Below are 15,441 nucleotides of genomic sequence, written 5' to 3' on the forward strand. Positions count from 1 at the left end.
CCTTATCCACAGTGTGTAACACAGAAACGTCTGTGCCCTTATTACAGGGAATGCGTTAACACCTTTTCCTCTCGTAGGCTCCTGGGCTACCTGCCTGCCTACCACAAAGAATGCAGTACTGTTGAGGAGCTTCCTACCTAAACACCGCATTATGAAACTCCAGGCATACACATTACTGTGCAGTGAAATTATGCAATCCGGCACTGGTTATGCACGTAATTACCTTTCCTAGAAAAATGAGCAATGTTCCGGGTGAGCACAGATACCTGGTCGTGCCCTTGTTTACCCACCGCTAGCGGGGCCTCTCACTTAACTTGTGCCGGAATGGGAACTATCAGCTAAAGGCGACTGGCCTGCCTCTCTTGATGGGGTGACAGAGAGTAGGCAAGGGAGGGGTCCATTCCTCTGCGACCGGTACCTCGGGGTTTGGCCATTGGTGAGCACACCCTCCTGGTGAGCTCACGCTGCTCAGTGTGGGGGTATCCGCGTGTATCAGCCCGTCAGCTGGGTGTGACGTAGACGCTCCAGCGTCCCCTGGCAGTGCCCGCACCCCAGCACTGTGAATCGCGGTCCTCTGGATTCTGCTCTTTTCAGGGCTGATGTCACTGACGGCAATGACGGGGAAGGCTCTAGCTGAAAACCTCTTTGTTCCTCATCAGGCAAGTCCAGGGCCGCTTCTTGGTCTTCACAGAGCCAGCCTACTGTACGGTTCTTGCTGACCCATGAAACGGTTCAGCAGTGTTCACGGGAGGCGTAGAGGAGCTACCTAACCAGTCAAGCCCGGGGCAGCTTCAGTGTCGGCACAAAAATCAGAGTGCTGGCTGGTAATTGCACAAACTCTTCTTCATTTCATCAGCAATACAGCAACGGCCACTTCAGCAGAGCCCCCTGCTGAACTCTGATTGTTGCACGCTACACAGTGCTGGACAGGCAACGAGAACAGCAACTTACTCGAGCTCCTACAACAGCGCTCTTCAAGGCCCTGACCAGCAATCCATATGCACTATTACAAATCATAGGGCGAAGAGCACGGTGCTCATCACGCACCGCTCCAACTCACCCAGGGCAAGCCACTCAGCCCTGGGAGATTCCCTGATGCTACCAGCAACCAGGCACAGGCAGGTCAGCATAAAAGGGTCTAAAACTCGATGGCAGTCCTTTTTTATACCTAGCAGGTCAGCTCTCTGGTTCAGCAAGTCCCATGGCAGTCTGTAGCCAGCAGCGTCGGTGGCAGCTTCACGCAGCATTTTTCACCACTATGCCAAACATACCAAGCTTGATCACGCTACTCCTCTCATGTCAGGCATTATCACTGAAGTACGTGTCAGGGAATCCCCAATGCATTCCTATGAGAGGGCAGTTTCACAGCAGTTAGAAACCAAATAGGCTGTTTGTCACTACCAGGACATGCCACACAGTTAAGGTACATGTCCTACCTTTTATTTACACCCTGCCCATTGGGCTAGCTAGGGCCTACCTTAGGGGTGACTGATATGTAGTAAAAGTGGAGTCAAGGACGTGACAACCACGTTATGTGCCACGTCACAGCTGCAGTAAACTGCGCGTGCAGGCCCTGCAGCGGCAGAGGCCTGAGACAGATTTGAAAGGCTACTTTAGTTGGTTGTGCAAGCAGCACTGCAAGCCCACCAGTAGCATTTACTAGCCCAGGGTATATGAGTGACCACTGTACAGGGGACTGATAGGTAGATTAAATATGTCAAACAGGTGTAGACCAATCTTACCAAGTTTGCAATAGAGAGCACATGCACTTTAGCACTGATCAGCAGTGAAAGTGCCCAGAGTCATAAAACCACCAATGAGGGCAAACATTTCTGGGATGACCCTGCAAAAAGGGCCAACTCCAACAGTATGAAACAGGCAAAAGAGAACTTTTTCTTAAATTCAGGGGCTTTACAAGATTGGAGTAACTGTGGCTACACAGTGCTGCATGATTAGACAAAGACTTTGGTGAACCTTTTCTCCATACAGCGCTAGGCAATAGTAATAAACACTAAACAATCAAGATACAGTAGCAGGAAGTGCTTTGTTAAAATATAAGACATAATTTAAATGTAATAACGTACGTGCCGTGAAGAAAACATTATCCTGGCACCCACCTAGAGGATTGGACAATGGGCCTCCCCATGGAGTCTACTAATCTCCACCCTATGGTGTTACAAGGACTCTCACCCACTGGGATTCCAAGTGGATATAGAGGATACTAATTTCCTTAGTGCATCTCTACCTGATTTCAACTGTCAGGGTGCCCTTTGAAAATAAAATGGACTCTCAGGACACGCAGACTATTTTAAATCTAGGATACCACCCAAAAACCAAAGAGCTTCCTTGGATACCAAGGTAAAGTCTGTACAGATACACAAGGTATCTGGATGAGGACTATGATGAAGCATGCTGCTTGGAATCCCAGTGGGTTAAAGTCCTTTGAACACCATAGGGTGATCCTCTTGGACGGGTAAGGAGAGATAGGCTAAGCATAGTAGGAGTTCCCTCCTGTTTTTTGGAACAACTAAATGGAACACAATTTGGAACAACAGGAACGTGGTTTGTGCACTCAAATATAATAACAACTGTATAAATGCTATTCAAAAAAGAAACTGCAACATGGTGAAAAAGAGATCTTGAGTACAAAAGCTTAGCAGAAACAGATAAGCACAGAGAGTGGGGTAGTATTGGGTGGTGGGGGAGGTAAGAGGCAGATAGCCAGCTATTTAAAATATGGGTCTGGTAATTGTTGAGGTAATAACACTTGATGCTGTGGTAGATGAAGGGAATTGATCACATTTTTGCTTTCTTACAGACCCGTAGATTTCTGTTCAAAATTTCACACATGAGCACAATACTAGATTAAGTAGCTGGAACAATACCTTGAGCTACCAGGCTAGACAGCCGACTTGGAGGAAGTTGGTTTACAGAGCAAAAGTGGCATATGCAGAGTAGCAGCACCACAAATTGGTGAAGAAAACCTGATATCACTGAAAAAAGGAGAGTGGAGAGCAGAATGATAGTTGTATCCTTCTGAAGGGTGCAAAAAGAAGCATTTCAGAAAAGGTAAGAAAATGAGGAGTAAAACCACAGTAATACCTTAACTAGAAAAAAAACTAGATAAATAAAAAGAGTGAATCAAACAAAAAAAAGCTTTAGGAAAAGTCTGAAAAAGGAGAAGAATAGCCCAGATATAAAGTGGATAGACCACACAGGAATGCTCTGCATCAGACAAATGAATTGGAAGGGCAAGCAAGCAAAATTCACCTCTGCTGAGAACCGAATTCAAAGGGAATGCATACATTTCTACTGCTGTGCTCTTTTCAAGGAATCTATTAAATATATATTATCATTTATTACTACTGTCTGCCTTTTGTTTGGTTTAAAGGTTGCAATCATTTAAATAACAATTGAATAAAAGGAAAATTACAACTTATTAACAGGAGGTATGCGGTATGAGGTGGTGAACACGGGCAAGGTGAAGATACATGAAGAAAGGGAATGAAGGGGCGGGCATCTGAGTTGGAATTCTATATAAGTGGGAATACGAAAAAAGAGTCTGAAAAAATACCTACACTATGGCATCCTGAGTCTAAATCAAAAGGATAATGTTACCTACCCAGTAAGCATCTGTTCTTGGCATGTAGAGCTGTAGATTTACATGCTTTGCACACTCCTAGTGTTAGGTCTGGATGTTTGCAAGTTATTTTTCTTCAAAGACGTCTTTCCTAGTCACGAGGTAAGGTGACTCCTCTTTTCGGTGATAGTGCATATGGTCATCGCTCCATTGTTAAGATTGTTTTCCCGCAAGAGGGTGGGAATGGATAAGTAAGTGTAGTTTAGAGATGTCCATGCGTATAAAGGTACAATGAAGATCTGCAACAACTATAGGTACCTGGGGAGGCGGGGTGCATGTGAATCTACAGCTCTACATGCCAAGAACAGATGCTTAATGGGTAAGTCACATTATCCGTTCGAGGCACATGCTTTGCAAAGCCTATAAAGCAGTATACTCCCCTGTAGATGTTGCAGTTGTTTTGAATAGTGTATTTAAGTACTGCTTGGCCTACATTAGCCTGTTGTTGTGCTAACGCAACTACACAATAGTGTTTGGTAAATGTGTGTGGTGTTACATATGTCAGCTAGAGGGATGCTACCTAAAAAGGCCACAGAAGCCCCATTTGTGCAAGTGGAATGCGCTCTAGTGGGTATAGTCAAAGTCCTTTTGGCTTTAGCATAACATGTTTGAATGCATTTAACAACCCATCTTGCAATACCAGATTTAGAGACAGGATTGCCTTTATGAAGTGGAGCAAATGCTACAAACAGTTGCTGCTTTTTTTTCGGAGGGTCTTGTGTTCTTTCTATGTAGTATAATAAAGCTCTTAACGTCAAGTGTGTGAAGAGTGTGTTCTGCTAGTTAATCAGATTGAGGAAAGAAAACTGGTAACTCAACTGACTGGTTTATATGAAAAGCAGAAACTACTTTGGGAAGGAATTTGGAATTGGTACGGAGAACTATCCTATCTTTGTGTTCCTGAAAGAAAGGTTCTTTAAGCGTTAATGCCTGTAGCTCACCATCTCACCTCAGTGATGTGATAACCATGAGGAACGCAACTTTCCATGAGAGGAACTGTAAAGGGTGTAATGGTTCAAAAGGTGGACCCACAAGCCTTTTGAGGACAATGTTGAGACTCCAGACTGGGGAAGGAAGAGTCCTTGGTGGTATTACCCTTTTTAAACCTTCCATGAGCCTAGATCACTGGAACTCTGAATAGTGACAGATGTTGCCTATTTTGTAAGTACGCAGCTACAGCTACAAACTAATAGATGTGTAAGCCAGTCCTGTTCGTTGTAAATGTAACAAATAATGTTTTCTATAGAAGCGTCTAAAGGATCAATTTTGTTGTTGCAACAGACCGCAAATCTTTTAAATTTTGCAGCATTGCAAGCTTTGGTGGTAGGCTACCTTGCTCCAACAGAGTGGTGTACCATGGTTGACGAGCACATGTTGGAGGGATGTTTGCCTGAGCTTTTGAACCACCCATGGAATGAGCGGGAGAGGCGGAAAAGCATAGGCAAATATCCCTGACCAGTTCATCCATAGGGCATTGCCCTTTGATCGCAGTGTGGTTACCTGGAGCCAAAGTTTGTTCATTTTGCATTTTCGGCAGTGGCGAATAGGTCTATTTGTGGAAATCTCCACTGTTGGAAGTATGGGAGGAGAACTTGTGGATGAAATTCCCATGCGTGAATCTATTGTCTTCTTCTGCTGTGGAGATCGGCAATTTGATTGTTTACTCCTGGAGATGTTCTGCCAGGAGATAAATCTTGTGATGGATCGCAAAATTCCAAATGGCTTGAGCAAGTGTTGACAGTTGGAGAGAGTGTGTCTACCCATGCTTCGGCATATAATACATTGCTGTCATGTTATCCGCCCGGACTAAGACAGTTTTTGCTATGAGTTTGAAAAGCTTTTAGTGCTCGGAAGCCATGTAAGAGCTCTAGGGTTTTAAGCTTGTTGCTCCACATGCCTTGTATTGTGTAATCTTTGAGAAAGGCCCCCAACCTGTTATAGATGTGTCTGCTGTGAGCACGCTCTGTGGAACAGGGTCAATGAAAGTTCTGGGCTGCTGTAAAGTTTTTTGGGTTCCACCACTGCACAGAGCTATGTGTACGGCCGTCTACCAACACTAGATTGAGTACTAGACCCTGTGACTGATTTCAATGACGTGCTAAGCACTCTTGAAATGTGGTGCATGTGAAGCCTTGCATGGGGTTCAATTGCTATGCAAGACACCATTATTCCTAGTAGTTGCACGTACACTCTGGCTGGTATCGCTTGATTGGGTTCGAATGGTAGTCTGAATATTGTATATTCTGGCTACATTGGGAGAGGCTAGAGCCATGACTGTGTCTAGAGCAGCTCCTAGATGAGACTGCCTCTGCGAGGGATGCAGGTGAGAGTTTTGTGCATTGATGGTGAATCTCAGCTGATGAAGTATATCTATTTTGTTCTGTGTGTGCTGCAGACAGTTTTGGTGAGTGCTGGCCAGTCGTCTAGGTAGGGGAAGACGTGAATTTGTTGTCTTCGGAGATGAGCAGCGACTACTGCCAGGCATTTGGCAACAACTCTGGGCGCTGTAGTCACTCTGAAGGAAGTACCTTGAACTGGTAGTGCTTAACCTCAGGTTTCTGCGATGAGCTGGATGAAATGGAACATGAAAATATGCGTCTTTTAAATCTAGAGTAGACATTAAGTCTGCTGTTTGTAAAAGTGGGAGTACCTGTTGAAGTGTCACCATGTGAAAATGCTATGACAGTATGTATTGGTTTAGCTCTCTCAGATCTAGAATAGGTCTTAGGGAACTGTCTTTTTTGGGGAAAAGAAAGTACAGAGAGTAAACCCCTGACCCCTGGAACTGAATTGGAACGGACCCTATTGCTCCTTTTAATAAAAGGGACTGGACCTCTTGTTCTAGCAAGTGTATGTGTTCTGGAGATAACTAGTAGGAGTGAGGTGGAATGTTTGGGGGGATTGCTGGTAAGTTCCAGGCAATACCCATGTTGGATAATTCCAAACACCCATTTGTCTGATGTTATAGACTGCCAAATGTGGAGGAATTGCTGAAGTCTTCCCCCGACAGGTGTGGTATAATCGGGGGGAAGTGTGGGCACGTCACTGTTTGTTGGGGGAAGGAGAGTTACGGGGTTTGTTACCCTTACCCCTACCCTTGAAGTTGTTGCCTTTATAACCTCCTTAGAAAAAACCTCTGGAGGGAGAGGACTGGTTGTTACCCTTGTACGCCAAGGTATTTTGATCTGGGGATGTGTTTTTTGACCCTCCTCTGTATGAGCAGCAACAAAAGGAACCTCTGTCGGAAGCAGTCTGAAGTGCTTTCATAGATTTTGCGACTTCAGTGTCCCTTTTCATCTTCTCTAACGCCTGGTCAACGTTAGGGCCAAATAGGTGTTCCTTATCAAACTGTGTGTTAAAGATAGATTGTTGGACCTCAGGTTTTAAACCTGAAATCCTTAACCAAGCGTGTCTCCTGACAGGAGGCTGTTGTTAATCTCTCTAGCTGCGGTGTCTACGGCATCTAGAGCACAAAGAAGAGAGGAATTAGAAATGAGTTTACCCTCACTCACTAAGTCCTGTGCTTTAGCCTAAAGCTCGTCTGGGAGATATTGGAGCAATTGCTCCATTACGTCCCAGTATGCTCTGTCATTTCTGGCTGAAAGGCCTTTGGTATTTGCAAATCCTAGTGATTTGCTGCCTGAGCAGCTATGCGCTTGCCAGAAGCGCCAGTTAGTTTGGACTCTTTATTTGGCGGAGGAGCGTCCACTTACGTTTGAGAATTTGCTCTCTTACTAGCATTCGATACGACTACGGAATTTAATGGCACTTTCCCCTTGATAAAAATGGGGTCTGCAGGAGAGGTCTTATATTTTTTGTCTACTCTTGGCGTTAAGATGCAGGCTCTGACTAGAACTTTACAAATCTCATCAGCATGCTGCATCATGCCTTTAAGCATTGAAAGTGATTGTAATGACCTTTGTGTGGATGCTAAGATCTCAAACAAAAAATCATCTTCTAGCGATTCTTTGTGGAGCTCTACCCCATAGTAATGGGCAGCTCTGGCAATGAGTTCTTGGTGTGATGCATTGTCGTCTGGAGAAGATGGTTTGGCTGGGTAAAGGTCTGGTCCTGGGGTCCTTGGGGGATCCAATGTGTAATCTGTCCATGTATCTGTTGGAATATCCATTCCCCCATCATCATCGTCATGATGAGATTGAGGAGTAATTTGCAAAGGATTCTCAGGTGGTGCTGGAGGTGATGGTATATGAAAGACTTGTAGCCACAGACATTCTCTTCATGGAGATTTTGTAAGTGTCCTCCTCTTGAATCTTGCGTTTCTGAGGTGGCTTTACGTGAATATGGCCAGTGTCAGTGCTAATATGCAGCCTCTTTTGCTTTGGATCGGGTGGTAATGGAAAAGTGTCCAAATTTGGATCCGATGGGGTCTCTTTGTGTTTCGGTGCCGAGGTTTTCGGTGCGGAAGGTTTCAGCTCTGAAGGATGCTTGGCTTTCGGCGTGGGAGATTTTGACTCCGAGCAGGACTTGTGCTTGAAACCGGAGGCCTTCGGCTCTGAGGAGGACTTTTGTCGACTTGGTACAGAGCCGGGAGGCTTGACTGGTAGTTTCGGTGCCGGGCCCAAAGGCTGGGCGTCAGAAACATCATTTCGGTGCCGACCTTGGCCAGGAAGTAGAGGTGGTGCTGAAGCCTCGTGTTTTCGGAGTTTGTGAGGGCAAGCAAGGGATATCTTCAGTACTCATGTCAACTTGTACCTGCTTCTGTTCTTGGGAGTCAATGTTTTTCTCGAGCTCCGAATCGGAGTCATGTTCGGAGAAGGCTTCCTCCTCCTAGGCCACTGATGACTCGATGTCTTCTTGGCTGGAGTCTTCTCCGAAGATGTCCAGCGTGTCTTTGATGCTGCATCTCACGGCGTCCAGCCCGACAATTGCGAAAAGCCTTTTTCGATCGGAACTATCTGCAAGCATCGCAGTCTTCTTCCTTGTGCTCTCGAGACCAGCACTATTTGCACACCTTGTGTGAGTCAGTGTGCGGATAATTTGTGTGGCACTGAGGACAGAATTTAAACTGAGTCCGATCCTTTGACGGAGAACTGACCGGGCATGGTTAGGGCTCGAAGGCCATCCACAAAGCTTTCCGATCAAACGTCGATTCCGATGTCTAAACGATACGCGGAGAAGTGAGAAACACGTACGGAAACAAAACCGCCGAGGGTAGAGAGAATTGCAGATCGAAGGGAACCCAAAGAATGGTTTCGAACCGCAGCACAGCAATACACGTCCGAACGGGATTGCGGAAAAAAACAATCTAACAATGGAGTCAATGACCATGCACACTATCACCGAAAGGAGGAGTCACCTTACCTTGTGACTAGGAAAGACGTCTTTGAAGAAAAAACAACTGCAAACATCTTGACCCAACACTAGATGGCAGGAGTATGCAAAGCATGTGTATCTACAGCACACATGCCTCCAACATATAATATTTTCATGTATTTCTTTCTTTTCAAAGGTTTCACAGATATGTTCTCTATCCCTAACCTGACAGAGCTATTCTTAAATGCATCAGTCCTTTAATCATCTTTATTCATATCACTGTTCTTGGAGGAAGGGGGTTCACACACATGGCCCCACTTCATACTGGCACACCATGAATCTGTGCTTAAACAAACATCCAGTCTGCCTTCATTCAACAGAGCACTGAGGATGAGCTTAGTGAAGTAGGTCTGCACCACCCACCTATCAGGAGCCTGCTTCATAATGGGGTCATACACCTACAAAATCCAAATGAAACTCAGTACAATCCCAGCAAGACTAGGCCAGACAAAGTACCTCGTAGACAATAATTTGCATCGTTCCCATTGCAAGCAGTGAGTAACAACCTGATTTGCATGAATCAATTCTTGAGTTCTGACTACAATGTAGGCTGGAGGGAGACATAACAGCATTTGTAAAACACAGAAGTATGTATACACTTACTTTTAAAGTGGGTGCATCATTAAGGTCCTTGATTTTTTCCATCTTTGTAGATCTTTTATTTTCAAACATCTTAACTCTAGTAAGTACTGACTGAGGCTTCATTGCTGGATCATCATCTTCCCCTGCAACAATTGCATTCATCTGAAGTGGCTTTGTGCTAGGAGGCAAAGGTTCCGATTTAATCTGAGATGGGGGCGGAGAAGGTAAACTCTCTGCTGCTTGAGAGGGTTGATAATGCAATGATTTTGTATTAGGTCCCTGTGCAGGACCTTTCTCATAATCCTGTGGCTGTGATTCAAAGTACTGCTTATGTTCTGGAGAACTTGATGCATTTGTAGAAAAGGCAAGTGCTTCGGTTTTATATCGAAGATGAACATCGTAATCAGCAGTGGGCTGTTCTTCATACCGCTGCTGAGATGAATTAAAGTTTTTAGATGGATTTTCAAAGCGGGGCCTGTTGTCATATGACAAAGGGGGTGGCTTTTCATAACGATTTTGGGATGGAAGGTAATGCTCAGGGCTTTCATCAATATGTTGTCTGTGGTCAAAGTCCCTGGAATGTTTATTGTCATAAGACATGGAAGGCGGATAAGGCTGTTTGTCATTATAATATTCCCACTGATCTTCATGAGATGTTATATGCTCATCGTAGTGTACTTGAGGATCAAAATTGTGGGGCAAATGGCCTGCATAGTTTGTTGAAGAGTCATATCTATACACTGACTGCTCATAGTCTCGGCTTGGCTGCTTCTCTGCATAAGGAGAAGACTGTGCATCATACCTTAAATTCGGCTCAGTGTAGATAATATTGGGTTCTTTATCTTGCTGCCGCTGGACTGGATGAGCAACAGGCGGTTGTTTCATGATATAATTATGCCTAGGAGGCTCCTCAACAGTATATTCGTCTTTTCTGTAGACCTGGGTAAATGATACACAACCTTATACAATTGCAAAAACAAACGACTAATGTATTCTACAAAGCAGTTATACAACTGAATGACAGGAATCATGTTCAATAATAATTCTACTGAACTGTATTAGTTTCCTTTAAATGTCACTGTTCTAGGACGGGTCCCAACATTGCCGTCTAACAAGAAACTCCGGAGCAGTTGTTTACCATTTTAGATCATCAAAGCTTAGAATCCCTGCCCCGTGCCATTTTTTATCCATAAGGCTCCCACATTTTGTTAATGTAACATTCTCTCTTGAAGTAATTTGCCATTAATGAAAAGGGTTCATATATATTGGGTAACTGTTGAATAGCAACGTTAGAAACAACAACCATTTGTATTTGACCAACAATAATTTTTTTTTCGCAACCAAAAATGTGTTAGCTTAATGTAAAAATCAACAATGTTTTTTTTTCTCTAAATGTATCACTGCTACTAATAATGCTAAGGATCCAATCAACCTAAAACAAACAAATGTAATTTTACTCTATTTCACAAATACTTAATATGATTTTATTGTGTCACCTTCGATTCACATAGCCTGCTGAACAAGTTACTTACCTTCGGTAACAACAAGAAACTTATTTTAGTTATGGATTCCTCACCTTATAATTACCCCCAGGCGTCAGACTGGATCTGGAGAATTTTTCTTCTGCTAAACCCATGCGCGTCGGTAAGTGGTGTCGGTCGGCTCAGCATTCGTCGCTGGCGTTGTGATCGCCGGAATGACGTTGCAGTATCTACTAAGATGCCACCCCTGCGCGCTGACATCAGCTCTTTACACAACATTCCACCCCTGAAGCGCAGAGCCATGCAAAACACTGACCACAAAACTAGGGCCCTGAAAGGAAGTCCCTTACCCTAGAAGTCAGTTCGCAGAACGGGGAGGATGGGCGGGCGATGAGGAATCCAAAACTAATATATGTCTCTTACAGATATATCGTTACCGCAGGTAAGTAACTTGTTCATCTGAAAGAGACTATTAGATATGGATTCCTCACCTTAGAATAGACCCCCCCCCAGCAACACCAACCCCAGAGGTGGTTTTGCGAACTAAGTTCACAACAGGAAGTCCTGGAGAACTGAACGGCCAAAGAAGCCTTCTCTATGGACTTGGGTGACCAGACAGTAATGTTTGGTGAAAGTGTGCAATGAAGTCCATGTGGCTGAGTGGCAGATGTGATGAAGAGGGACTTCACGTCCCAAAGCAATAGTGGTTGCCATAGCCCTGGTGGAATGGGGGCGCAGCCCAACTAGAGGTTCCTTCTTCGCCAAGGAATAACAGATTTTGAGGCAAAGAACAACCCATCGAGAGATGGTCCGCTTTTCCACGGCCTGACCTTTCTTGGCACCCACAAAGCCAACAAAGAGCGGGTCATCCACCCGGAATTGCATTGTGCAATCCAGATAGAATGAAAGTGCACATTTTGGATAAAGACGGTGGAGCCTCCCCTCTTTAGAAGGATGCAGTGGCAAAGTGATGGTCTGTCCTATGAGGTAACCACATTTGGACGGAAAGAAGGCCTAGTGCAAAGGACAATTTTGTCCGAATGAACCGCCAGAAAAGGAGGTTTAGAAAAAAGAGCCTGAAGCTCACTCAACCTGCGATCAGAGGTGATGGCAACCAAAAAAGGCAGTTTTGAGTGTCAAAATTCTGAGGGGAGAGTTATGTAACGGCTCGAAAAGAGCCCACAAAAGGTAGGTCAGAACCAGGTTCAAGTCGCACTGGGGCATTACGAAAGGAGTGGAAGGAAACAAGTGAGTGATACCATTAAGAAAACGATTTACAATAGGGGACTTGAAAAGAGAAGGCTGATCAGGAAGTCGAAGAAAGGCAGAGATAGCCGAAAGATAGCCTTTGAGAGTACCTCTGAAAGGGGGCAGAAAGGGGATCCACAACCTTTGCTGCGCACCATGCCACAAATTTGTTCAATCTACAGGCGTATACCGTTTTAGTGAAGGGACGCCTGGCTGCCAAAATAACGTTACAGACTTTGGGAGGAAGGTCGAAAGCTGTCAACTGTCGCTGCTCAATCTCCATATAAGGAGGTGGTGGCAGGACAGGTTCAGGTGGAGGACCATTCTCTGCTGCTGCGACAGAAGAACCTCCTGAAGGGGAATTCTGATCGGAGGATCGATAGCCATGTGCAAGAGCTCGGGATACCAGACTCTTGGGCCCAGTCCAGAGCAACAATAATGACTTGGGCCCGGTCGCGCTTGATCTTCTGCAGCACTCCGGGCAGAAGTGGTATAGGCGGAAAGGCGTATAGAATACCGCAACTCCACTCGTGATGAAAAACGTTGCCTAGCGTGTGCCACCTTGGAAATTCCATCGTGCACTACTGATATTGCGTGTTTTCTTCTGTGGCGAATAGACATAAACTAGGCTCTCCCCACTGCTGAAATAGACCTTGTACCACCTCAGAGTGAAGACGCTATTTGAGATCCATAAATGCACCAGTGGCTGAGTTTGTCTGCCCTGGCGTTCAGAGAACATGCCAAGTGTTGAACCACCAGGGACATGCCCTGATGTTCCAGACACTTCCACAGACGAAGTGCCTCCTGACATATGGTCCACGACCCCAACCAGCTCTATTTGTTGCAGTGCAACATGGCAGTGGTGTTGATCTGAACACCTACACTACTCTTCCTTTGACAGAAGGAAGAAATGCCTTCAGTGCAAGACGGATCGCCCGAAGCTCCAGAAGGTTGATGAGGAGCCCAGACTCCGCGCGCATTGTCTGCTTTGTCGCCAAACAAGCGACGGCCATCAAAGGGCATGTCCAAAAGTGTAGCTTGGACAATACCCGAAAAGCCAGTGGACCTCAGCCAGGCGTAGAGTTTCAGGGCTACTGACGTTGAAATCGTCCTGTTCAGCAAGTCGGCGGTGTCCAGTCAACATCGTATGGCAAACTAAGTTGCGTCTCTCCCTAAGGCAACTGCACGGGAGAGCACTGCCTGGGCCTCCTCCGGGCAATGGGGCAGCACTTGCGTGACTGTGTCCCACACAGAATGGGAGTAAAGGCCCACGAGACATGCAGTGTTCACCGATGGCAGTCCAAAGCTGGAGGAAGAAAGATGTTTCTTCCCAAGATGGTAAGGGTTCTTGGGAGAGGTAAATTGGGTCACCAGGGGCCGGGCGATGGCGTCGGGCAATTGTCCTGTCCACAGGAGTCCCTGAGTTGGGCTTGGACCAAGTGTCCAAAAGGATATCCGTGAGGACCTCATTGAATGGCAGCAGGGGCTCTGAAGAGGCTGCTGCCAGTTGAAGCACCCCGGTCAGGAGGTTAGTCCTGACTACCACCGTAGGAAGCTCAAGGTTTAAGCCTTCATCTGCCCTATGCAACACCACTGCGTATGAAACACCTCCTCCGTAGCCAAGTTCTGGAGAGGTGTCCAGACCACTGGCCTCACCCAACTCCTCTCTCGTGTCCGGTTCTTTTAACTGGTCTGCCAGAGGGTACACAGACCCTTCCCAGTCCTCCTCACCTTCCTCTGGTAGTCACTCAAGGCAATAGGAAACACCAGGGGAGAGACTGGTCCCACGATCTCCCTCTCGACCGGGACCTCGAGCAGCGCAGAGCTGACTGCCGGGCCTCTAGAAGCTTTCAGGACTGTTCTCGCAAACACTTCGGGGCCATGGCCCGGCAGTCGGAGTATGACTTTGGGTCGCGGTCACGCTCCAGACACCAGAGGCCCAAGAGATGGGGTACATCACCGACATCAGCTTGTGGTAGGAGCCACAAAGCTTGAAGCCAGTCCGTCGAGATGACATCACTGTGCACCAGGAGTCGAACAACTCGAAAAGATGTCGACAAAAAGTTGCAAAAGGAGAGTTAAAACGTGACTCGAGGTACCGCTCTCTCCAGATCTGCGCTGGCTGGTGCGGAAAAAGAAAGAACTGACATCAGCGAGCAGGGTCGTCGTCTAAGTAGAGAACACAACATTTCAAAGAACCCAACCGATGCCACCTACTGACGCACAGGGGTACTGCGGTAGAAAAATTCTACAGATCCAGCATGACGACTGGAGGTAATTCTAAGGTGAGGAATCCATAACCAATAGTCTCTTTCTGATACTGCTAATATAAAGAAAAATTACATTTAAAGGTAAAACACATTAATTGCAAAGGCCTGCCTTTGTACACCTGTTGCTAAAAAGTTTGCTTTTAGCAATGCTTGACCAAAAAAAAGTTTCATATGCTGGATAAAGTTTTGCAGACATATCAAAATAAAGCTTCCATAGCTCCTTGGCATTTCTTGGAATGGTAAATGGACATCTGTGTGGACGACCACAAAGTAAGATCATACATTCAATATATAGAACTCTTAAATGTATTAAACAGAGTAAAAATCCCACTGTAGTTCATGATCTAAATGTTGCATATTAATTAAAATAATTACCAGCATGCAAGAAACAACTGATGTTCAAAGAACCTTGATTAAAAGACATATTATTTTTTGAATTAAAGCTTTCTGGATGCCAACCCAAATTAAAACAGAATAATATTTTAAAAATAGATTGCCAATACCATTTTCTTCATCCGTACAACAGTCTTTTTTACTTTTATTTTTTTCGTTCTAACACTATTATAAGTACTGACTTGCATTTCGTGAGTCAGAGAGATTAAGAACAGCCACACAAAAATCTATGTCTAACAACAAACTTTAAACAGTGTCACAACTCTTGAACTAAACATTGAGTGTGTTATAATGAGCCTCTGTAGCTTGTTAGAAAGGGGTTTAGAAATGAAGAGATTAAATGTTTATTGTACAGGCCTCTAGGAAATGTGTGCTTGAGCACGAATGTTCATATCATAGGAATGTTCATTGGATAACAGTTGTAGCAAGCTGCTGACAGAAAGTGGTCTTAGATTAACTGTACTCTTCTTGGCACAAATAGTGTTCGGCTTTT

General features: G+C 45.2%; 1 protein-coding gene across 6 annotated transcripts in view; it reads right to left on the reverse strand.

Annotated features, from left to right (window-relative positions):
• TJP1 (tight junction protein 1) overlaps positions 1-15,441 on the reverse strand; it is a 707,329-nt gene that overhangs the window by 200,822 nt on the left and 491,066 nt on the right. For all 6 annotated transcript variants that reach the window (XM_086958396.1, XM_086958395.1, XM_086958394.1 and 3 more), the window contains one exon: positions 9,578-10,495. In XM_086958396.1, coding sequence (XP_086814522.1) covers positions 9,578-10,495 — 918 coding nt within the window. The remainder of the gene's footprint in view (positions 1-9,577; positions 10,496-15,441) is intronic.

The sequence above is a fragment of the Lissotriton vulgaris genome, chromosome 2_1 (assembly GCF_964263255.1).
Source record: "Lissotriton vulgaris chromosome 2_1, aLisVul1.2, whole genome shotgun sequence".
NCBI lineage: Eukaryota > Metazoa > Chordata > Amphibia > Caudata > Salamandridae > Lissotriton > Lissotriton vulgaris.